General features: G+C 39.1%; 2 protein-coding genes across 6 annotated transcripts in view; one reads left to right on the forward strand and one right to left on the reverse strand.

Moving 5' to 3' along the window:
- Positions 1-9,269, reverse strand: part of JMJD1C (jumonji domain containing 1C) — a 349,365-nt gene extending 340,096 nt beyond the window's left edge. The window contains exon 1 of the mRNA XM_045877927.3: positions 9,123-9,269. The gene's annotated coding sequence lies outside the window, so the exon portion shown is untranslated. The remainder of the gene's footprint in view (positions 1-9,122) is intronic.
- Positions 8,707-25,600, forward strand: part of REEP3 (receptor accessory protein 3) — a 99,284-nt gene continuing 82,390 nt past the window's right edge. The window contains exon 1 of one of the 5 annotated variants that reach the window (XM_064594689.1): positions 8,707-8,936. In XM_064594689.1, the coding sequence (XP_064450759.1) occupies positions 8,905-8,936 (32 nt within the window). In that variant the 5' untranslated portion in view covers positions 8,707-8,904. The remainder of the gene's footprint in view (positions 8,937-25,600) is intronic. The other 4 variants (XR_010412447.1, XR_010412446.1, XM_064594686.1 and 1 more) reach the window with 4 other exon arrangements.

Below are 25,600 nucleotides of genomic sequence, written 5' to 3' on the forward strand. Positions count from 1 at the left end.
TTTACTTTTAATCTATATGTTTCTTTTTTTAAGATTTTATTTATTTTATTTGACAGACAGAGCACAAGCAGGGGGAGCAGCAGGCAGAGGGAGAGGGAGAAGCAGACTCCCCGCTGAGCAGGGAACCTGACGTGGGGCTCCATCCCAGTACCCTGGGATCATGACCTGAGCCAAAGGCAGACACTTAACCAACTGAGCCACCCAGGTGCCCCTCTATGTGTGTTTTTAAAGTGAGTTTCTTGTACACCATGTACACTGGGGTCTTGTTTTTGATCCACCCTGATAAATCTGTCTTTTGAGTGATGTATTTAGAGGAAATTGTTATAGATGGATTAATTTCTACCATATTTCTTACTGTTTTCTACTTGTCATCCTTGTTTTTTGTTCCCATTTTTGACTTCCACACTTTTTCTTTTTGTGTTTTTGAGTATTTTATGCCTTTTGTGATTTTGAGTATTTTATAGGATTCCATTTCCTCTCTTATCAATTATACTTTTTTTTAACATTAGTGGTTGCTCCAGAATTTGCAATATAGGCAAACCCTGTTATATTGTGCTTTGCTTTACTGTACTTCACAGATACTATGTTTTCTACAAATTAAAGCAACCCTATGTCGAGCAAGTGTATGGGTACCATTTTTCCAACAGTATTTGCTCACTTCATATCTCTGTGTCACATTTTGCTAATTCTCCCAACATTTCAAACATTTTCATTGTTATTATATTTGTTATGGTGATCAGTGATTACAATCTCTGAAAGCTCAGATGGTAACATTTTTTTTTTTTTAAGATTTTATTTATTTATTCATGAGAGACAGAGAGACAGAGGCAGAGGGAGAAGCAGGCTCCCCGCAGAGCAGGGAGCCCGATGCGGGACTTGATTCCAGGACCCTGGGATCATGACCTGAGCCGAAGGCAGACGCTTAACCGACTAAGCCACCCAGGCGTCCCCAGATGGTAACATTTTTTAGCAATAAAGTATTTTTTTAATTAAGGTATGTACATTTTTTTAGGCATAATGCTATTGCACTTAATAGACTACAGTATGGTGTAAACACAACTGTTACATGTACCAGGAAATGAAAAAATTCATTTGACTCACTTTATTGTGATATTTGCCTTGTTACAGCAGTCTGGAACCAAACTCAAAATATCTTCTGGGTAGGCTGTACATATTTACAAGTAATCCAAATCCAATTCTTCCCTCCCATTCCTTATATCATTGCTTTCATTCATTTCACTTATACAGAAGCATACATTAAGCATACACACACAAACTGAATATACTTTTTTTGAACAAACTGAAAACTATCAGATCAATTATTTTTAAAAAAAAGTTTTTACTTTATTTTCACTTATTTCTTCTCCAAAGCTCTTCCTTTATGTAGATCAATTTCTGAGGTGCACCATTTTCCTTCTGTCTGAAGTACTTCTTTTAACATTTCATACAAGGCAGGTCTCCTAGTAACAGATTCCCTTGATTTGTTTGAGAAACTATTTCTCCTTCACTTTTGAAGATAATTTCACAAGGTACAGAACTCTAGGTTGGTGGGGGGGGGGTCCTCAATACTTCAAATATCTTACTGAACTCTTCTTGCTTGCATGATTTCTATAAAGTTGAAAAAGTCAAATGAATGTGATCCTCACCCTTGCTCTTCTATAGATAAGGTGTTATTTTTCCTCTGGCTTCTTTTAAGATTATTCTCTTTACCATTGATTTTCTGAAGTTTAAATATATTATGCCTAGGTGTAGGGTTTTGGGTTTTTGGTTTTTTTGTGCTTTTTTTTTTTTGACATTTATCCTGTTTGGTATTCTCTATCTAAGCTTCCTGGTTCTGTGATTTACTGTCTGACATTAATTTGAGGAAATTCTCCGTTGTAATTGCCTCAAATATTGCTTCTCTTCCTTTATTCTCCGCCTAGTATTCACATTACATGTATGCTATACCTTTTGTAGTTGTCCCACAGTTTTTGGATGTTCTGGTCTGCTTTTTTCAATTTTTTTTTCCTCTTTACTCTTCAATTTTGAAATTTTCTATTGTCATATCCTTAAGTTCAGAGATTCTTTCCTCAGCTGTGTCCAGTCTAGTAATGAGCCCATCAAAGACATTCTTTGTCTCTGTTAAAGTATTTTTAATCTAATATTTATTTTATTCTTTCTTAGAATTTCCACCTCTGCTTACATTATCCATTTATTCTTGCATGTGTCTACTTTTTCCATTAAAATCCTTATCTTATTAGTCATCTTTAAAAAAAAAAAAATCCTGGTCTGGTAATTCCAACATTCCTTCCATATCTGAATCTAGTTCTGATAATTGCTCAGTCTCTGTATTTTTTGTCTTTTAGTATGCCTTGTATTTTTTGTTGAAAAGGCAGACATGATACACTTGGTTAAAGAACTGTGGTAAATACGTCTTTAGCAATGTAGTGGTATGGTGGTGCTTGGGGAGGCATTTTCCAGTCCTATGATTAGGTGTCAGTTTTTCAGTGAGTTCTGTGAATTTCATCAATGCTTCTCAGTCCCTACCTTTCCAACTCCCCAGAGTTGAGACAGGATAGCAGGGGTTATGTATTTCCCTTTCCCTACATGTATGTCTAGATGAGCTCAAATAGAGTTTTTCCCTTACCCCAGGTGGAAGACTAGAGCTGGTTGATGTTGGGTATTTGCCTTCCCTCACTTAGGTTAGGCTCTGGTAAAACAGTTTCTCCTGAGAGCCTGTCTTGCTAAGAAAAGCAGAATACTCTGGTTTATTTTGAAATGGTTCCTTTCCCCTCCTTCTGCTAGAAAACACAGGGTATTTTTCTCCAATATTAACTGTGATGACCTGGTAGAACTCCTGGAGGTAAAACTCACCAAAGTGTGGATGTCCCCCATGACTAGATTCTCTTGCAGTTTCTAACTCTCAGAGTTGTTCACACTGAGCCTCTGGATTCATCAATTATAGTTTAGGTTTTCCTACCGGGCCCTGGTTGCTGCAGAGGTTTCTGCTTTAGTAAGCTATGATTCCCTGTATCTTCCTGTCACTCCAATTTTCAGGGCAGCAGTTTACCCTGTGACTTCATTTCCCTGAAGAATCTATAAGTTGATTTTTTTAGTTCAGCTTTTTACTTATTGTTAGGATAGAGTGGCAATTCCTAAGGTCCTTCTTTACATGCTAGACTGGAAACCAGAGATTCCAAGTTTTGAGATTATATTTTTAATTAATGTTTTTTTATTTGTTTTGTTGTGCTGTACTTTATATAGTAAGATTATTAACCCTTTGTCTGGCTTTACAAATATTTTTTCCCAGTTTATCATTCGTCTTGAAATCCCATTTATATCGTTTTTGGAAGCAGGAAGTTTTAAATTCTTATGTAATCAAGTCTATGAAATTTGCCCTTTTGGTTTCTGATTTTATCACATGCTTTGAGAGGCCTTTCCACCATCAAGATCATATTACCTTCATGTATATATTCTTTTTGCATTTTTATGGCACTTTTAGTTTTTATGTTTACATTTCTTATCCATCAGGAATTACTTTGTCTTCAGGTTTTATTAAATGGCTGGCTGTCACAAAATCATTTACCAAAGAAATCCATCATGTTTCAACTAATCTAAAATTCCACCTTTATCTTAGACTAAATGCCTATATATAATAGCTGAGTCTGTTTCTAGACTTTGCTCTTGCAAAAAACAAAAACAAAAACAAAAACAAAACATTGGCAACACAGACAGCCTGTGAAGGGAACTGAATAGCTGGAGATGGGCAGTAAAAGACTAACTTCATTGTTTACCTTTGTGAATTTTATTCCATGTGCTTTGAATTACCACTCAAAAACATCAATAAAAAATTTGTTAAGGTCTGCTTAATATACCTGGTGGAATTATCAAATATTTCAGCTTTCTGCAAATTACACCACAACCCCTGTATGCACCTGAACAATACTTGAAATCATGGATCTACCTCAATTTTAAAACTAGGAACTATGATTTAATCTATTCTATTTTAAATGAATAGTGAAAGTGCCCCAAATATGGCTGACGCTATGTGTTTCTCTGCCATTTAACACGGTCAAACAAATGACTGAAGGGGAAAAAAAGTTCTGTATAAATCCTTAATTATCGTAAGTAAAGCTACTACTTCAAATGTATAAGAACTTCAGATATTGTCAATTCCTTACTATGGGTGTTCCCTAGATCCAGCCACCACAGACATATTTTGCTTTCATCTTCTTCAGAATCTAATCTTTCCATTCTCCTGCAATCTGATTATTGTATTTTGAATATTACTTTTCTTTGTAATTTTATTTCAATGTTGGATGGCAAATTTGACCTCTGTAGTCACCATAATACTATGGTATGGCGAACTGGCTAAAATAAAAGAAATACTCATCTAGCAGAAGAAGGAAAAAGAATAGGTTCACCCTTTAAGTCATTCTCTTTAGGATCCTCTCCCTCACACTAATTTCTAAATAACTATTAAGGTAGACTCATTTAATTTTAGCCTTCCTCCAAATAAAAAATATTTTCAAGCACTTGAAAATACTCCTCCAGTAGGAAGGGGAAAGTGACCTAGTATTTAGTACCACTGGCATACTCATTAATAATTACACAAATTAGATACTATCTCTGTACCATGTAATTCTGCTCTCAGTACCTGCTCTCCTAGGTACTTTCCTACTCTCTCTTTTTTTTTTTCTAATAAATGAACTCCTTTAACACGTACAAGATGCACAATCTACATATCTAAGTGAAGATGTAGAACACTAAGTGAAGATGTAGAAGAAAAAGCAATTCTTTTAATAGAGTCTCTAATTAGCTTTAAGTTTTAAAACCCCTTGCATTTGATAACATTATCAACCCTATTTAAAAGGAAACAGACTGACTTGCCAAACATCACATTATCGAGAGCAGAAATAGGTCTGATAGAAGGTCCTTTGCCCTAAATATGCTGCTTCCCACCATGTTAAATTCAATACCCACAGAAAAGTGTCTTCGTATAATACAATGAAGGAAGCACTCCACAGCACAACAAATGAATACTAGTGATATGTTAAAAAAAAAATTTAGTAGAAATAATTTTCTATTTTCTATACAAGTGATCTCAAATACGTCAAATGAGACAACACTTTAAAAGCTTCTAGGCCGCAGGTAATGTATTTCCTTTGCTCCCAAGTCTCTAGAGCCTTGCCTCACATCATGAAGCACTTTTCAATGGCCACCTACTAGAAGATCTCTACCATCCAAGATCCCGCCCAATACACAGATTAGAAACACCTACTACTATATACATCACTTGTTTTCAAATGTTAAACTGAACATGCACTCTTGGGATAAATCTACTTGGTCATTGTATATTATATCTTTTAGATATTGCTGCATTCAGCTTGCCTAGTATTTGTTAAGGATTTTCACATCTATATCGAGGTACATTGCCCTGTGATATTCTTTTTCATTTCTTTTTTTTTGAAATTGCCCTTGTCTGGTTCTGGATAGGGTAATGTTGGTTTCATAAATTGAGTTGGAGAACGTTCTTTCATCTACTGTTTCTTAAATGCTTGGTTTAAGATCTAGCATTATTTCTTCTTTAAATGTTTGAAAGTATTTGCCCACCAAATCATGTGGGGCTGGCTATTTCTTTGACCAAAGGTTTGTAATTACAAATGTAAATTACGAGAATAGAACTATCAAGTCTGTCTAAAAAAAAAAAAAAGAAACACCTACTACTAAAATCTGGGAACTTTCCGTAAGAGATTCATCAGATGAATTTAGCCTAACAATTCTCAACCTTATCAAATTCAGTGTTTCCCCTCCATAAAATATTTTCCAACTTCTGCATTATCACCCTGAAATGAAATTAATAACAATCTTCCTTACAAACAACTTCAAGCAAAGCCATATATCCTAAATATAAATGTAAAAGGAAAATGAAAATAATTTATAAGTATTTCAATGTTAATCCTGAAACAAAACTGAACTAGAAGACATATAAAAGTAATTAGTACATGAATATGACAGCAAAATGGTTTGTAATACAATTTTCCAAAACTGAAAACAACTCTTGGTCAAGTTGTGAACAAAACAAATCTTCCTTTCACACAACATTTGCATGTGGAAATAATATGGGAACATTCTTTGTTCGGGTTAGCCTCTGCATTGCAAAAAGTATAACATCCCTAGTCCCCACCCATTAAATGCTAGTGATTAGCCCCAATCACCACCAAACAAAAAATCTGCTTCCCAACTTCCTCCAAGAGGGCACCCCCCATCTGGACCCACTTCCTTAGTCACAATTCGACTATCACAGTATAATGTCAAGAACACTCAGGAAGCGTGGACTAGTTCCAGTTGTGTCACCTATGACCTATAAGGTCATTGGCAGTGAGCACTCAAAACCTCAGTTTCCAGTATATCAAATGGGGATAAACACTACCTACGCTTTTTGGGTTGTAAAGGTTGATTCAACAACATGTGCTTAGCACAGGGCAGGTGGTTTCCAGCACATGGCATATTGAAATGTATAAAGAAGGAGGCTGTTCCAGATTGAGAACAGCAAAAAGTGATATGAATATGGAAGAGTCTGAAGACAAAATAAGCATACAAAATGAAATTTAACACACAGCAGCCTAGGGACATTTTAGAGAGAAACCAACAGTCCTAATATCTCTGCAACCCCTGAAGGCATATATTACAGTCAATGCAGTGAAATAATATTCAGAATGATGACCCCCATATTAAGAACACAAGAAAGACATCTTTAAGAGACTTCTACAGTACATAGCTGAAATTTCATAAAGCTCCAATACTTAACAGAGTGTCTGTACTAACAAACTTTTCAAACTTTCCTTGGGCAATTGTCCTATTCTACAGACTTGGAAAAGACAAAGATATCTAATATACTATATCTGTCCTCAAACATTTTACCATCCAGTAAGTTAGACATCAGTAAAACAGCCATAATATAAAGCAGAATGAAATAGACATTAAATAGAAATTCAACTAATAAATTATGGGAGCCTAGGAAAAATTACGAATAATTTTCACTGGGGAAAATCAAGAACATCCTCATGGCACAGTACTCTGAAAAACAAAGATTCTGATAGGTAGAGAATGGAGAGTAAATCATTAAAGAAAAAATGAAGTGTGGGCAAAGGTGCTGGGCATGTAGATACAACTTGTTCAGAGAAGAGAGCTAGGGAAAGGGTAGGGGTCCAAAAGGGTTGGGAAGGCAGTAAAAACTCAGGCTCTAACAACATCTCAGGACCTGTTCATGGATGGATTTAAATGCTATTCATATGAGTTTGAATTTTATTGGGCAAGAGTGTTTTCCAGAAAACTGGTGCTTATGTGACACACCTGATCCCCAAAGAATGCTGAATAGCCCAAAATAAAAGATTCCAAACAATTACAAATTTTCATTAACGAGATCCCTGAAACTAAAACATATATTCTTAATATGAGTAAACAACAAAAAGAACCTAACCCTAAAGTAGAAAGCAACTTCTGAGCTCAAGTCTTAATAAAAATATTACTAAATTTATTGAACCTGGGAACTTAATAATCTTATATATGCCCTCAATCTTCTTCCAAGTAAGTTGGAGAACTTCCTAAACATGTTATTTAGCAGTGCCTCATGTCACTCTGGAAGGCAAGAGGTAAGCTACAGTATTATTAGTCCCTTTTTACTATGGGGAAACTGAGGAACAAAAAGAATAAATTACATGGTCACAAAATAAGCTAATTTCTAGGACTTTAATTAAAGGCTTGAAGCCGACATTTCATCCTTTATTCCTTGTACCATCTGAATATTAGAATTACCTTTTACTGTCCTCTGAACTGGGGGAAAAAAAAAAAAAGGCAAGACTAAACTTGAAGATCAGTTTCTCAATTTGGTACTGCCACCAAAAAACTGTTTTTAAATCCTATCTCCTGAAATTATGCTATCGGCAAGAACTGCAAGGAGTAAGCAGTAACCCAACCTCCCCCAAAAAAGAAAACTGTAAATAACAGAGGTCAGGAATCCCAGGCCCAGTTTTTACTTTGAGTATCTGGCAGGCTCAGACGTGTGTTCGTAAAACAGGCTTTGCAGATGTCGTGATTGCAAAGGTGCTCTGAGAGGCCCAGAACAGTGATATCGATACACCCACTGCTGCGAACATGAAATCCAAAGCCACGCTCCTCTGCCCCCTCCCCGCACTGCACCACACACCACGCACCACGCGACTCCTGGTATACACCGAGGCCTGTGCGAGGATCCTCCCGACGTTTCCCTTAAAATGCCGTACTTTGAGGATGCCCAGGACGCTGGGCCTCAGTGAACGGTGGAGACACCGGATATGGCTACACACATCTCAAAATCTTGCTTCCCCAGATTCTAGGGCCTGATTCAGAGGAGTCTATCGGACATAAGAGTTCCTGATATTTTTTCACACCCATACACACACATAGTCACAACCCCCACCCACAAGTCCCCTGCCTCAGCCCCCCGCTATCCCCTCTTCCCCTCCACGCCAGGTGGGCGTCCCAGGGATGTAAAGAAAAGGAAGGTGGAGGTTCGAGCTCAGGGTTCCGGGGCCGCGAGGCTTTCCGGCGCCGGCCGGGGTCCAGACCGCCCAGCCCCCGGACCACGGCCGCCCAGACCCGGCCTCGGCCGACGCGCCCCGCCGCCGCCGCCGCCTATCAGCGGAGTGCAGGGGCGGGGCCGGCTGGCTCGGCGGCGGCTCGGCCGCGGGCGGGGACGGGCGGGGGACCGACCGCCGCGCAGCTCGGGCCGCAGCGCGCATACACCCGGCCCGGCTCCCGAGGGCGCCAGCGCGGCCCCGGGGAGCGCGAGGAGCCGGCGAGCGCGCGGCCTGCCGTTGGCGGCCTGGTCCGCCACGCTCGGCGCCCACCCGCCCCCGAGGCGGGGTCCAAGCCCCCGGGAAGATGGTGTCCTGGATGATCTCCAGAGCCGTGGTGTAAGTGCAGCTCACGACGCCCCGCCGCCCGCGCAAGTCCCGGGGAAGGCGTAGGGAGGGGCAGGGGCTAGGAGAGGGGAAGGCCCAGGCCTGGGCAGAGGTGGGCAGAGGTGGGCAGAGGGGGGCTGGGGTGGGCTGGCCTGGCCTCGGGCCTGCCCGGGGGCTGGGGGCCCTCGGCCTCCTCACCCTGGTCCACGTCGCTGCGGGGCTCCCTGCGGCGGACGAAGGCCCGGCGGCAGCGGTGCGGCGCGACCGGGCTGCGTGCGGCGCAGCGGCCCTGCTCCCGAGGCGTTGGGCGGGCGGGCGCGCAAAGCAGGCGGCGCGCGCTCCCCGCTCCCGCTCCCCGCGCTGCGCGGCACCGCCCTGTGGGCCCGGGAGCGGCGCGCCTCGCGGCGGCGCCCTGCGCAGGCTCCGCAGACGCTGAGCGCGGGAGGCCCAGCGATCCTCCAAAGGATGCGGCGGCGGCGGCGGCGGCGTTGAGCCTTTGTATCCCGCGGTTGGTGCGGTGCGGTGTTTCTCTAGGCGGCCGAATGCCATTCGGTCACGTGTGGTAGGAGGAGAGATTTGTCTAAAAACCTGAGACCGCTCCTAGCTCAGATCTTTGGGAGAGGTCCCAGTTGCCCCAAGATTTACAGCTTACCTAGAAAGACGCTCCTATGGAATGGTGACACCCGCTTGTTCGCCCAGATCGCAGAATTTGGCCCTATCTTGTCTGAAATGTTTGCTAAGTGATTGAGAGGCTGCAGGTGCCTGTTGCCTTTTCTCAAATTATCGGTTAATTTCATTGTGCTCTTATCAACAAGTGCTACAGGTCCATAAGGAAAAAAAAAAACAAAACACCGCAACTCCACCAAAAGTATTTGACTACAATTTAAACTGATTTTCTCCCATCCTCCTCACCTTACCCCCCAGCTCTTCAAAAAAAAAAAAAGTCACAAAGTAAACAATGACGTGGGTACAGCCAGGGGCCCGTCGGTTCATTATTCATGATCTCTGTAGGAGTAGTATTACCTCACTACCTTTATGAAATGTTTTTGTGAGGCAGCAGGCTTCTCCGATTAGCTTTAGAATGTGGAAAAAATAACATTACCAGAATTTCAAATTTTGTTTTTCACTGCGAAGAAGGAGCTAAATTTTCTGCGAGTTTTGTTTTTTTTGTTTGAGAGTGAATCAGTCACTTAATAGCTCTGTTCAACCTGATTTACTATTCAACCTGATTTGCAATAGCCTTCTGAATTTATATTTGATTGTTTTAATGAAGTTTGTCCTACCTCCCTACAGTTTCTAGATTTAAAGCTTCAGAGCTTCCTGCGTTCATCCGTACAGAACTAAAAGTCAGGAAATAAAAGCATACTACAGATGTCTTCAGATTTTTTTTTTTTAGCCTTTTTAAGCCTTTGAGTCATTTACATAATACAGGCATACCTTTCTTGACCTAGTAGATGTATATCAAGTGTTGTGTCTGCACCTAGAAAATGAAGTGCCCCATTAAGTAGCTGTACTATTTTTTTTTTTAGCTCTGGTTTCCTTTGACCAGTTTTCTTTTTTTAACAGAAAATTGTGAAGTACTTTGCATGACTCAACTCAAATTGTTTTTGATCGTTGATTGTAAATATGAAAGTCTTTTCTAGGTGCTACCTATAACACAAAAGTTAGTAACACAGTGTTGATGTTAATGGAACAGTTCAGATACACGGATACCTACAATACAGGTGACAATGTCAAGTCTTGTAAGAGTTACACCCAGTGCTATAGGGGTTAGATAAGGAGGGAATGATATCTGGTTGGAGAATTAGAAAAAACAAGGGAGATTACATTTGAGATGGACCTTAAAGGACCGTCTGAATTTAGACAGCCAAAGATGAAAGAGTAAAGGATTCCAGATAAAGGGATCATTGTGAGCCAAAGCACAGAGGAGGGAAAGCCCAGATTAGTTACAGGGAACTTGAGGACTGGAGAGAGAGAGAGAGCTGGAAAGGTAGAGTAGGGCTGTTTTCAAGGAATTTAAGGAAAAAGTGATAAATTTTGTTAGGCAGTGGTGGCTTTGCTTTTGGAAGATTCTCTCCCTTGCTGAGTGAGATGGTTGTAAATCAAGAAACACTGAAGACAGGGAGCCCACTTAGGGGGCTTCCTGTCTGGAGAGAGGAGATTAAAGCCTGCAGTGCTAGAATCTATGGAATTTGAAGTGTGAGGCAGAAGAAAAGAAACAAAAATGTGAGGGAGCAAAAAGGTCATGGAATTGTATTTCATGAGCCATTGAACCATTAGGATACTAGAAAGCACATCTGTCAAGAATATAAGCATCATTATATTTTGCCCCTATGCTTCTCAATTTCTCAGTCTCTAAGCACTAAATGTTTTCTACTCCCTTGATTGTACCAAAGGGACACAAAAGCCCAATCCCAGGATCAACACACACTTGGAAACTTTTTTTCATGCCAGGAGATAGAATTTATTTACATTCTTTTTAACCCACTGGTACAGCCAGCTAGTCCTGAGCCTAAAAAAGATCAGACAGTTCTCTCAATGTGAACCTTTGGTGGCATGGGCAGAGAACACAAGGAACTTCCATAATCAGAGCTCCCTGTGTGCATGAGCCCTTTCTCCCCAGACCATGTGGTAGATATCGTAGGAAGAACACTGGCTTTGGAATCAGATCTGGATGCCAATTAATGCTGCTGGGCAATGTGCTACACTCAACTGAGCTTCACCATCTTCTTTTTTTTTTTTTTTTTTAAGAATTTATTTATTTATTTGACAGAGAGAGAGACAGCGAGAGAGGGAACACAAACAGGGGGAGTGGGAGAGGGAGAAGCAGGCTTCCCGCCGAGCAGGGAGCCCAATCCGATGTAGGGCTCGATCCCAGGACCCCAGCATCATGACCTGAGCCGAAGGCAGACGCTTAACGACTGAGCCACCAGGCGCCCCTCACCATCTTCTTCTTAATGTGGTTATAATATTAAACCACTATTAAAACTATTGTAGAGATTAGTTTAACTAAAACACACTAGATGTGCTGCCAGGCATTTATTCTGCACTTAAAACATAGTGGATATAGATTTTTTTTTATGGGGGAGGGGAATAAAATAGTATAGAAAGAAATACCATTGGGCTATCATCAAGAAACCTGGAATTTAGAACTAGTTTTAGTTATATTAACCACCTGAATGACCTTGAGTTAGCCCCTCACTGATTAGAGACCTCAGTTTCTTTGTAGAGGTAAAGGGATCTGGTAATCTAAACTTTCCTGTACAGCTCTAGCATTCTGTAATGGTATGAAATGGTTTTATTTTGTTTTGTTTTTCCATTCTGCTTAAAGTCATTTTTAACTTTGCAGGCAAGATTGAAAAGTTAGTTAGCAATTATTAAGGGATAGTAGTCTGAGATTACCACGTGATATTTCGTTCATTTGTGATTACCTATACCTTACCTTTTGAAACATGACTTAACAGGATGAGAGAAATCCCACTTTTCTAACTTTTCTTAATTTGGGTATATATCATGTGGTTAAGATCAGGATAAAAGACTGCCTGAATTCATATATCAGCTCTGCCATTTATTGGCTATAACCTACCCATAGGATTAAATGTGTCCATATACAAAATTGTTTATAGTTCAGCATTGGACACATGGTATGTATTCAGTAGTTGTTATCAGAACAAGGAAGAACATATTCCCCTACAATCCCAGCATACTGAATGTTTAAACTGTTTTCAGTTTACATTTTTCTTTGTCTCGTTGTAGGTGACATAGTTGTAATTAGAGTATAGTAAAAAAAAAGTTTTATATTATTCTTACTATATTTTAAGCATCATCTGTGTTCTCTGAAATTATATTTTATCTCTTCTGTAATCAGCCCAAAATTCATAATTTTCATAGCCATTCATTTTTTTTAATTTTGCTTTTAGATCATTCTTACTATTTCATTATCATAACTAATGTTAATATAATTATAATGCTATAGTGAACATCATTTATATATACTTTTTTCTTTAAGTATTTTCTTAGGCTGAATATCCAAGGGGAGTATTTGAGTCAAAAGCTATGAATATTTTTCTGACTATTGATATGAATTGCCAAATTGCTATCCAAAAGGATGTTAATATTTTACATTGCCATGAACAATGTATGATTACTGTCTGTCTCACAGTGTAGCCAGATTTGGGTGTTTTATATTTAGTAACAGATCTCATTGTTTTCTTTTGCATTTTACTATTAGCAAGATTTAATATTTGTCCTGATATTTATTGTATCTGCTGTTGTACAAATAGTCTGTATGTACTTTACCCATTTATCTCTTGGTTACTTGATAATTTACTTGTTTGTCTGAGCTCCTTACTTAACCTTAAGTCTTATTTGATTTAAATATTTCTCAATCTACACTTCTCTTTAGATACTATTTTTTAGTTGTAAAGAGAATTTATAGTTTACAGTTCAACTTTTTTTTTATGTTGTGATTTCTTTTTCACTTCTAAATATAGAATACTAATTACTCTAGGTATTTGATAAGTACTACTTTCTCATATAGAATTGGATTAATTTGGAGACTGCCTTTTTAATTCCATATGTCTGTATTTCCCTTTTTACATTAATAACACTTATATTTGTTTTGCCATAATTTTATTATCTGGCAGAAGTAGATTGATCCTCTTTGATTATATTTAATGGGTGTCTTTAAAGTCTAAATTATGTACCTTAAAAACCATGCTTCAGCAGTTTTCCCCCTTCTTTCCAGCATGTTTTCCCTCTCTCCTAGATCTTTGTCAGCAAACATGCTCTTATTTCTCCCATTTAACAAAAAATTCTTTCAGCCTACTTTTCATCTTATTATCCCATTTCTCACCTTCCCCCCTTTAAAGTAAAAACTCCTCAAAAGAACAGTCTATATATACACTTTCTCCACTTCCTCTCCTTTGAGTCACTCTCCAACCCACATCATGTAGGCTTTGCCACCATCCACTCCACTGAAATTGCCATTTTCTAGGTCAAGAGGTGACCTCCATGTGACCAAATTGTTTGGTCCTCATCTAACTTATCAGGAGCTTTTGGTACAGTTGCTCACTCTGTCCTTGAAGTGCTTTCTTCAGTTGGTTTCCAAGAAACCTTGTTTGTGTATTCTTCATAACTCCCTTGGCCGCACCCCTCTCTGTCTCCCTTGCCACATTCCTCCACATGCCCGACTTCTTAAAGTTGGCAGGTCCAGGAGCTCAGTTCCAAGATTTTTTTTCTCTTTTCTATGAGGACTTTCATGATTCACATCTCCAACCCATACCTCTGTGCTGAACTCAATCATACATATTTTCAGGTGCCTACTTTACTTGGAAACATCCAAAAGTCATCTAGAACTTAAGATATCCAAAACTGAGCTGCTGAATTTCCTTCCCAGTCTGGCTCCCCTGGCAGCCTGAACCAGCTCAGTTAATGACAACTTAGTCCTTCCAGCAGGTCAGGCCAAAAACCCTGGGATTATCCTTGATTCCAGTTTTTCTCTCATTGCCTGCATTGAATCTTACAGCAAATCTTACTGGCTCTACCTTCAAAATATACACAGGATCCCCACAGTTTTCACCAGCTTTACTTATGTTACTCTAGTCCAAGCTAGCATCATCTCCTGAATGCATTATTGTAATAGCACCCTGTTTCTCCCTTTTGTGTGTTAAGATCATGTAGGATTAATGAAAAACATCTTGAGTAATTTTTAAATCTTTGTGGAAGTTTGAGGGCAGTCACAATTTATAAGTGATATTTTTCTTTCTTGATATGTGCTTTACATACTTTTAAATGGTTGTAAAATCTCAGTGATGGCTAAATTTATCATCTTTTAATTAGGTTAAGGTAGATTTTATTTTCCAGTTTTGATGAGATTTATCATGTGAATAACTGAAATGTTTAGGAGTTGCATCTAAGAATAGAATACTTACAGAAATTGCAGTGAGGCAATGAGAAATAAGGTAAATAGGAGCAACATTTTCAAGGAAATTGAACATGTTAAAATCTAAAAAATATAATTTGTCATGAACGCCCTGTAAGAGGTCATCTTTTCTGTTTCCTTCGATAAGACAGAAAACACATCCTAAACTATTGGGTCTTGTTTTCATTGCATAGGCCAGAACTTCCAACAAGATTCCTTTATAAGCCTTCATTTCAGAAACAATTTGCCTTTGTTCGTTTTTTGTGACTGTGGCTATATTAACTATTTCTTCTTCCACTGGATTTTTGAACCCTTTAAGGATGGCGATTTTTCTTTTTTCTTTTTTTTTTATATTAGGATGGCGATTTTTCTATTCTCCACTTTTGGTATAGATTATAATGTTCAAATAAAGGGTGTCTTACAAAATAATGGCATAAATAGGTAATTTAAATGTCTTAAATATATTACTGTTTTGTCGAGTGGAAAAAGGTTACTGCTGAGTCTTTGTTAGCAGAACATGAGCTCTTTATGTCATGATTATGCCTTTGCACTAAACTAGCCCTTTCATGAATTTCTGAAGTTAAATGAAAGGCTAAAAGTAAAAGTTCCTGTGTTATAAATGTCTTCATGTTTACAAAACAGTTAAGGGTTTCTGCATACTTATCCCTATTACTGAAGTAAAATTATCAGCTTCAGGCATGTGAAATATACAGAGGCCACTATGACTGAAGTAGTGTACTTGCTAAGAGATTGTGGACAGACAAAACAGCAGTTGAGATGGAAATATTGAACAGTGGCAAAAGATTTTAAGAGCAGACTAATGTTAGAATATTATACAGCCATTCATATTGATATGCAAAGTATTTTTAATTTCATTTGAAGATCTTTTAAATATGTCTAGGCTTCTTAATCTAGCACTTTTGACATTTTGGACTGGATAATCACTTCTTGGGGATGCCTGTCCTGTTCACTGTAGGATGTTTAACAGCACCCCTGGCCTCTCCCCACTAGATGCCATTGACACCTCCCAGTTATGACAGCCAAAAATGTCTCCAGATAGTGCCATATGTTACCTAGTGGGCAGAATTGCCACTGGCTGAGAACTACTGTGTTAAATGAAAAGAGAAGAAAAATATGTATGGAAGGGAATGAACCTAGAAGCTGTGCTGTTCAGTATGGTGGCAACAGGCACCTGGGTGGCTCAGTTGGTTAAGCCTCTGGCTTTGGCTCAGGTCATGGTCTCAGGGTCCTGGGATGGAGCTCCCTGCTCAGTGGGGTGTTGGCTTCCCCTCTCCCTCTGCCCCTCCTCCTGCTCATCCTCTCTGTCTCTTTCTCTCTCTCTCAAATGAATAAAATAAAAAATAAAATCTTAAAAAATGTATATGGTAGGCACTAGACCGTTGTGGCTATTTAGGTAGTTAAACATTAAGTTCCTCAGTCACACTAGCCACATTTCACTGCTCAGTAGGCATTCGAGCTTATTGGACAGCACAGAAGTAAAACATTTCCATCATTACAGAAAGTTCAACTGGAGTGATCCCTTACAAGGCACAGTCTGCTCAGCATTTCCATTTGAAAATGGCTTTGTTTGCTGCTCCAATGTACTTTATGGGAGAAATTACAGGCTATAATGATATTTGGGAATTCATAAGCATCTCAGGATATCTCTTGCTTAAGAATTTTCTATATGAAATATTGTTGCAGATCTTAATTTTTTTTAGTATTTCAAAATTAATTTCTATTTCAGTATTTACAGAGAAGTTCCCAAAATTGATGAAAATCACTGATACAGTATACTTTGAAAATAATTTATATAATCATATATTCTGCCCATCAACTCTTATATTCCTTATTTTCTAAATTTGTAAATAAAGTGTAGTTTACAGGTTATAGTTTTCTTGGTCCAATCAGTTGTTCAGGTATTAGGATTTGAACAAAGAGCCAAGGGTTACCATTATTTTCTATTCTTACTGTCAACAGTTTTATCAGCTCTGCAAGAGCAGAGATACTGGAGAAATCATGAAAGCAAAAGTCATAGGAAAAAACTAAACGTAATAGGTTTGTACTAACCAGTAGTTCAAAACATAATTTCAGGAAGTATCCAAATATATTACTGCTGAGAGCATTTATGTTTCCAAGTAATGGTAAGTCTATTTTAGGAAAGAATTATTCTTACCCATAAACAAAACCAAGCATTCTGCTGTGGAAAATTTCCTTAACTTTTTATCATGTCACATTTCTGAGAAATGTATTAGGTTGCTGGGGCTGTTATAACAAAATACCGGAAACTGGGTGGCCTGATTAACAGAAATCTGTTGTCTCACAGTTCTGGAAGCTAAAAGTCAAGGTGAGGGTATCAATAGGTTCCCTTCTGAGGGCTGTGAGGGAGAATCTGTTCCAAGACTCTCAGCTTCTGGTGGTTTGCTGGCAGTCTTTATCATTCCTTGGCTGATAGATCATCACCCCCATCTCTGCCCTCGTTTTTGTGAAGGTCTCTGTGTCCAGATTTCCCCTTTTGATAAGGAACGTAAGTCTCTTTGGGTGAGGGCCCACACTACTTACCTCATTTTAACGTGATTACCAAGTCAGGTCATATTCTGAGGTAGTGGGGATTAGGGCTCCTTCATATCGTCTTTGGAGGGGCACAGTTCAGCTTGCAACAATCTCTTTGGGGCGCCTGGGTGTCTCAGTTGGTTAAGTGACTGCCTTCAGCTCAGGTCATGATCCTGGAGTCCCAGGATCGAGTACCACATCGGGCTCCCTGCTCAGCAGGGAGTCTGCTTCTCCCTCTGACCCTCTCCCCTCTCGTGTTCTCTCTCTCATTCTCTCTCAAATAAATAAATAAAATCTTTATTTATTTATTTTTTTAAGATTTTATTTATTTGACAGAGAGAGACACAGCGAGAGAGGAAACACAAGCAGGGGGAGTGGGAGAGGGAGAAGCAAGCTTCCTGCCAAGCAGGGAGCCCGATGCGGGGCTCAATCCCAGGACCCTGGGACCATGACCTGAGCCGAAGGCAGACGCTTAACGACTGAGCCACCCAGGCGCCCCAATAAATAAAATCTTTAAAAAAATAAAGAAAGAAATGTTTTAAAAAAAAAATCTCTTTTACATATCCTGAGAAAAACTAAAATGCCAGGGAAGTTTTAGGGATTAGATGAGAAAAGGAGAAAAATTAATGTTTAAGAAAATAACTGTCTTAATTTAAGGGTTGTCTCGTGGAGAGAGAGTAGTGATTTTTCCCTTACTGTGGATATAAGGTTAGGGCAATAGGTGGATGTTATAGGGAAGACAGTTTTATTTTAGTATATAAGGGAAAGCTTTCTAATACCCAGAGTTGTTCACCACTGACACTGACAACCTCATGAGAGCAGTGTGTTCTCCGTCACTGGGGGCAGGAAAGGAGAGTAGAACCCTCACTGAAGATCTTGCCTGTATTACTTGTATGCTTCCTATGGAGTGCCATAGATAAATTACTTTTCTGTGAGAAGCTGTGAAGTATTTTGTATTTAATAAAACTGCTTAGATATTTACAAAGAACAAACTGAGGGTTGACAGAAGGAAGGTGGGGGGATGGGCAAAATGGGTGAAGAGGAGTGGGAGACAGGCTTCCAGTCATGGAGTGAATAAGTCATAGGAATAAAAGGCCCAGCATAGGGAATATAGTCAATGGTATTGTAATGGGGTTGTATGGTGACAGATGTTGGCTACACTTGTGGTGAGCACAGCATAAGCTGTAGAGGAATTGAATCACCATCTTACACACCTGAAACTAATGTAACATCGTGTGTCAGCTATACTCAGAAAGTTTAATAAAATAAAAATCTAAGGTGTAAAAAAAAAAAAACTAAGGTGTAAAAAAAAAACTTGGATATTTAAATAAGTGAATACATTACCCTTGTATTATGTGAATATTAGCAATGATTAATAAATGGTGTTCTTTGGCATTAAAAAATAACATGAATGTATACAGCGCTGAATAAATTATATGCTAAAGATTCTGCTAATGTGACACTTTTTCATCATCAAACTTTAATCACCAATCTTTAGTAGGAGTCCCAAAATTTAGAATACACCTTCACCAAAACTGTAAAGTAGATAAACTGACTTCTTTTCTGTGTTTATTCTTTTATTTATTTATTTATTTATTTTAAAGATTTTTATTTATTTGACAGAGAGAGACACAGCGAGAGAGGGAACACAAGCAGAGGGAGGGGAGAGGGAGAAGCAGGCTTCCCGCGGAGCAGGGAGCCCGATGTGGGGCTCGATCCCAGGGCCCTGGGATCATGACCTGAGCCGAAGGCAGACGCTTAACGACTGAGCCACCCAGGCGCCCCTCTTTTCTGTGTTTAAACTTCCAGAGGCCCAAACAGTGGGCAGTAGGCATTCTTGAGTGTGGATTTAAAGATATTGCAGATATGAGAACAGAAGGGAACTTGGTGATATTTGTCTAATGGAGGTCATAATTGCCATGATCAGTTCTTTGCTGCTTTGTGCCTCCCGGTTTTTGTTTTCTTTTGGGGACACCAACTAATTTCAGTATTGCTGAACAAACCTAATTGTTGTTTGTTCAGTATTTGTTTATTTGCATTTTTTTAAATCATTAATTTTCATCAACCTTAGTTTTTATTTCTGGTTTTCTGAAATATAAGTCCTTTCAATTTTCATTTTATATACCTAAGTTAATCTTGCAAATAGAAATGATGGTGGTTTTAAGGTGTTTAATGGATCATTAATGGATAGGGAAAAGTACCCTTTAAAGATACACCCCTAGATCCATATAAAAGGGCCTTAGAAGTGTGTAAATCCTAAAGAACCTGAAAACATTAAAGCGTTAAATAAAATTATGTGAGAAAAGTGGCCTGAAAGCTTTGTGTAAAAATATTCTGAAAGGATATCTGGTCTTTTCCTTGCCAAGTAAATGATAGAAATACAAATTGGAGATACCCCCCCCCCACACACACACAGTTTATGCTTTCTTATCATGATTAAATACTTTTTAGGAATTTTTAAATTTTAAGTCTTGTATTATTTTATGTGGTGAAACATGATGCAAATACTGCTTTGTTTCAAATGGTCTCCTAAGTTTAAGAAAGAAAATGTACCGTCTTCCAGTAGATCTATAGCCCATTACCTTAATTTTTTTTTTTTTTTAAGATTTTTATTTATTTAACTGACAGAGAGAGACACAGCGAGAGAGGGAACACAAGCAGGGGTAGTGGGAGAGGGAGAGGCAGGCCTCCTGTCGAGAAGGGAGCCCGACGTGGGGCTTGATCCCAGGACCCTGGGATCATGACCTGAGCTGAAGGCAGATGCTTAACGACTGAGCCACCCAGGTGCCCCGACCTTAAATTTTTGCTAGTGACACGTTTTTGTAGTGCTTTAACTAAAATAGTTCACCTAAAACTAATCAGAAAAACAAAAGTGGTAAGCCATTTTAACAGTAATAGTTACAATAAAAACAGACCTTGGTTACCTGGAATGACTAAGAAATGTGAAAGAGGAAGGAAATCACGCAGCCCCATTCCTTCAAGTGTTCAGTTCCGCTCCCCACTTCAAAGTACGCCTTCACGTCTCTTGTTCTCCCCTTTATGTTTCTCTCACCTTTTTCTCTAGTTCTTCTTTTTCCTTTCACTGTCAATAAAGGCAAGGAGACAACGGTATGGCCTTAGTCACATGCAAAGATACAACAATTTAAAAGGTTATTTATCTATAGTTTCCAAACCAACAGAGGGGGGAAAAGGAGGCTATTGGGATATAGAAGACCAAAATAAAGAGGACAGGGGATGGAGGACATATGGATCAAAAAAAGATGCAGGAAATGGGTTCAAATATGTCAGTAATGACAGTAAATGTACCCAGATTGCATTCTCCTGAATAGAGTCTGTAACACTGGGGACAAAACTATAAAGTTGTAAAACATGAAAGTTAAAAGAAGATCTAAATGGATAGCCCATGCTAGTGGATCAGTATTAGCTAATGATTATCAGTTCTTCCAAACTAAATCTATAAATTCAGTGGGATTCCAACAGGATTTTTATTGTTTTTGTTTTCATGGAATCTAATTATCTAAGGTTCACAGGAGAGAGCAAAACCCCAGCAATCAACAAGACAGCTGTAAAGAACAAGAAGGAAGACTTGTCCTATTATATATCAAGATTGATTATAATGTTGTAGGAATTGAGACAATGTAGAATTGGTGCAGTGATGGATGATAAACTTAAGGGAACATAATCAAGAATCCAGAAACTAACCTAGCACGTGTGGAAATCTGATGTGACAGAGTAGTATTCAAAATCAGTGGGAAAGGATGGGTAACAATAAATTTGGTTTTCTCAGGGCGCCTGGGTGGCTCAGTTGGTTAAGCGAATGCCTTCGGCTCAGGTCATGATCCTGGAGTCCTGGGATCAAGTCCCACATCGGGCTCCCTGCTCAGCGGGGAGTCTGCTTCTCCCTCTGACCCTCCTCCCTCTCGTGCTCTCTGTCTCTCGTTCTCTCTCTCTCAAATAAATAAATAAAATCTTTAAAAAAATTTAAAAAATTAAAAAAAATAAATTTGGTTATCTCTCAGAAAAAAGAATGAAATTACATCCTTATTTCACAGCAAACTCAAATAAATTACAAGTGGACTACCTGCCTGTATGTGAAAACTAAAATATTTAAACTTTTAGAAGAAAATGTAGGAGAATGTCATTACGGTTATGATTTGGTAGAGAAATTTTCAGACCCTACAACAAACTGTAAATGATTGATAAATGTATCCTAACATACGTCTGATGCTGCTCCTCCATCAGGCATTATTCTAAGCACTTTCACACAATTTCATTTATATCTCACAACGGCCCTAATAATACAGATACTGCTGTTATCCCCATTTTGCCATTGAGAAACCCGAGGCTTTAGAGAAGCGAAATAACTTACTAAGTGACAGAGTGAAGTGGCAGTCTAACTCTAGAACCAGACCTGAACCAGTATGCCATACCACCTACCTGTGTAATAGAATTTGCATGCAGTAATTTCAGTGAGTTTTGTCAAATATGTATACTCATGTATCACCACCCTTAACAAGATCAAGATTCACTTTACATTCTCAACAGTGGTAGTTGACTGTGTATTTCTCCCACCTGTGCCACTGACAATTTTATCTTTGCTAATCTCTGTGAAAAAATACCCCATTATTTTAAATATCCTTTTTTAGGATATGTGTTTTAAAACTCTATTTGGAAACCCATATTGCTGTTTTCTCAATTCCTCAGTAGTTTGGGGGCTGGAAAGGAAGGTGTAATGGAAGCCAGCACTAGAATTGTGGCCCAGAGAGGGTGAAGCATGCAGACAGTTTTGTAACATATATGACAAAGTATAATAGAAGATGTAAAGGATTCCTTAAAATCAATACGAAAGTTAGCAATCTAAAAAAAAAAAAATGGGACGAAAGTAAAAGGCATCTCCTAGAAGATGAAACCAATGGCAACTAGACATATAAAAAGAATCACAAAACTCATTAGTTTTCAAGAAAATGTAAATTAAGCCCACATTGAAATTCCATTTCACACATTCTACATTGCAAAAATTAAGAAGTCTGAAAATGCCAAGTGTTGGCAGGATGGGCAGAGCAACATTTTTTGGGAATGGCATGAGAGGAAGATGTAACAGCTCTGGAAACTAACAGTGTTCATCATTCATATACCCTGTAACCCAGCAGTTCCTCTACCTGCAGCAGGAGACATTTACAAGGATATTCATAGGAAAGTTCTTAAAGGGAGAATCTACCAAGAATACTGGTTTACATGGAGAGGAGACTGGGTAACTGAATGTTGGTTATATTTACATAATGGAATATTACACAGCAGTAAAGCTGAATGAGATACCACTTACAAGTATCAACATGGATGACTGTTAGGGAAATTATAGTGAGGTTTTTTTTGTTTGTTTTTTAAGAAAAACAAGCCAGATGGGATTACATGTAGTAGGTTACCATTTTAAAGACCCCAACAGGGCGCCTAGGTGGCTCAGTTGGTTAAGCGACTGCCTTCGGCTCAGGTCATGATCCTGGAGTCCCAGGATCGAGTCCCGTATCGGGCTCCCTGCTCAGCGGGGATTCTGCTTCTCCCTCTGACCCTCCCCCCTCTCATGTGCTCTCTCTCTCTCATTCTCTTTCTCAAATCAATGAATAAAATCTTTAAAAAAAAAAAAATAAAGACCCCAACAAAGGTAAGACTGAACAGTATATGAGATATATACATATATGGCAAATCTATTCTTCCAAAAAGAAAAGAGAATGAGAAACACAAATTTTAGGATCAGAGTCAACTCTGAGGGAATACCCTAGCAGAGGAAAAAGCTCAGAAGCAATGATAATGGTGGTATTCTGCCTTGATTTTGGATGACTGGTTCACTTCATTGTGCTTCATAACTTAGAAGTATGTGTCATATTTTCTTCGTATCAACTATTACATTTAAGAAATGCTTGGGGTGGGGCACCTGAGTGGCTCAGTCGTTAAGCGTCTGCCTTCAGCTCAGGTTATGGTCCCAGGGTCCTGGGATCAAGCCCCGCATCAGGCTCCCTGCTTCGCGGGAAGCCTGCTTCTCCCTCTCCCACTCCTCCTGCTTGTGTTCGTTCTCTCGCTGTGTCTCTCTCTGTCAAATAAATAAAATATTTTAAAAAAAGAAATGCTTGGGGTGCCTGGGTGGCTCAGTCAGCTAAGTGGCAGCTCTTGATTTCAGCTCAGGTCATGACCTTCAGGGTCTGGTCCTGGGATCGAGACCCACGTTGGGCTCTCTACTCAGTGGGGAGTCCGCTTGAGGGTTCTCTCTCTCTCTCTAAAATAAATTAAATCTTAAAAAGAAGAAGAAGAAATGCTTGACACAGTAAGTCAGGACAAAGATACAGTAATTAAAGGGACAAGCTTAGACAACGGGGAGCTGATACCATCAGAAAGGAGATGCTGCCCCTGTCCCAGCCCATATGCTTCTTGCTGGTGTAGAGGCCAGTTTTAGTGCTTAGCCAGGCCCCAGATGGAGGGAGGGAAGGGGCTGCACCTGTCATGAAGAGTTTGTGAACAGAAGGCCAGAACCCCTATGAAATCACCAGGCAGGCTCACTCTAGTCCTTTTTCTCAAAGCTGGTATGAGTCCAATGAAGAATGTCCAATTTCTTACATATCCAAAGGATTTTTGAGGTTCTAGAAGTAGGTACATAAATACTTAAGAGTTTCTTTTTTTTTCCCCTCACTTATTTTCAGATGACAGTAGTTTTCTTGTCTATCCATTTGATATGTGGGATATTGCTATAAAAAGCAACTCGATGTCTGAAAAATGTATAAATTCATTTGCCTTCACTATAGCTACTTCCAGACTAAAACAGACCTAAGAGAGTGTTAGTGATGAAACGTAGAATAATAGTCTTAACTCTGTAGTCTGCTTTGTATTCCTAACGATGTTGCTTGTCCATTTGAAGAGCTTAGTTGATCAGAAATATTACATTACTTGAAACTCCCTAATGGCTAATTTAACTTCCAGTTTATGTGTTTCAGAGCAATTCCCCACTATTGCAAAGGAAGTGAGGTTAGTCCTAGAATCTGGGATGGGTCTGAACCTATCAATGGGAAATAATGTCTAATAGTAACATTTTTTACCAACATGTAGCTCTGATTTCTTAGGCGTGCTGAGCCTCATTTATAGAAAAGGAGGAAAACGGAAAATCAGAGAGAGCTTTGTATTTTCCATGTGGTCAGCATTGCTGTGGGGGTGATCTGGCTGAGACATCTGTCACCCACTGATGGCCAGGATTTATTTGGCCTGTTAGGCTTTCCCCTCGCTCCCTTGTCATCCATGTGCTGTGTTCACTTGGTTAGTTAGACGTTCAGAACCTTGCAGCATCTCAGGAACATGACTGGGATATGATTAGCTAGTAGATTTGCAGATTTGTGTGCAGAGATTTCTAGTTTGGAAATGCAAAGTAAATAAATTTATTAGCTTTAACTTTAAAAGTTATCCATAGTTCTGTACTACCCTTGCAGTCTCCCAGAAATACCAACATGGTGGCCAACTTAGTTTGAATAACTTTTTTTTTTTTTTTAACGTGAGGACTTTTTAGCCAATTTGAGTGAGGAATCCTGGAGGATTTTGTGAGAATGGTTTAAGAAGAAGGAAATCAGAGAAGGAATCAATCAGCTTCTGTAACAAGTGCGGGAATACTGCTCAAAACCCAAGCATGTACTAGGGGGATAAATGAAGTGGGTTATTATGGAACATTTCTTATGAAACATGATTGGAAATTCATGAAATAAAATGAACTCCTAATATAAACAATAAAAGATTTGAAAGCTGGGATAAACTAAAAAACAAACAAGAAAAAGAAGTTAGCCTGTAAATGAGCTCTGAAATCAGTGACCATTTATTCCTTTTACTCTTTGCCAGATTCTTGTTTTATTAAGGTTTTGTCAGTCAATCCTTCAAACTAATCCTAAAACTTCCCAATAAACCAGACAAGATTTCCTAACCTTATTTACCCTTTAAAAAGAAGTTTTGTATGATGGGATACTTTAAAATTACGGCTTTGGGGGCACATGGGTGGCTCAGTCATTAAGCATCTGCCTTCGGCTCAGGTCATGATCCCGGGGTCCTGGGATCGAGCCCCACATCGGGCTCCCTGCTCAGCGGGAGGCCTGCTCACTCTCCCACTCCCCCTGCTTGTGTTCCCTCTCTCACTGTCTCTCTCTCTGTCAAATAAATAAATAAAACCTTAAAAAAA

Source organism: Mirounga angustirostris, unplaced genomic scaffold (assembly GCF_029215605.1).
Source record: "Mirounga angustirostris isolate CCGP_5_RB_7025 unplaced genomic scaffold, mMirAng1.0.hap1 SCAF_6, whole genome shotgun sequence".
Taxonomy (NCBI): domain Eukaryota; kingdom Metazoa; phylum Chordata; class Mammalia; order Carnivora; family Phocidae; genus Mirounga; species Mirounga angustirostris.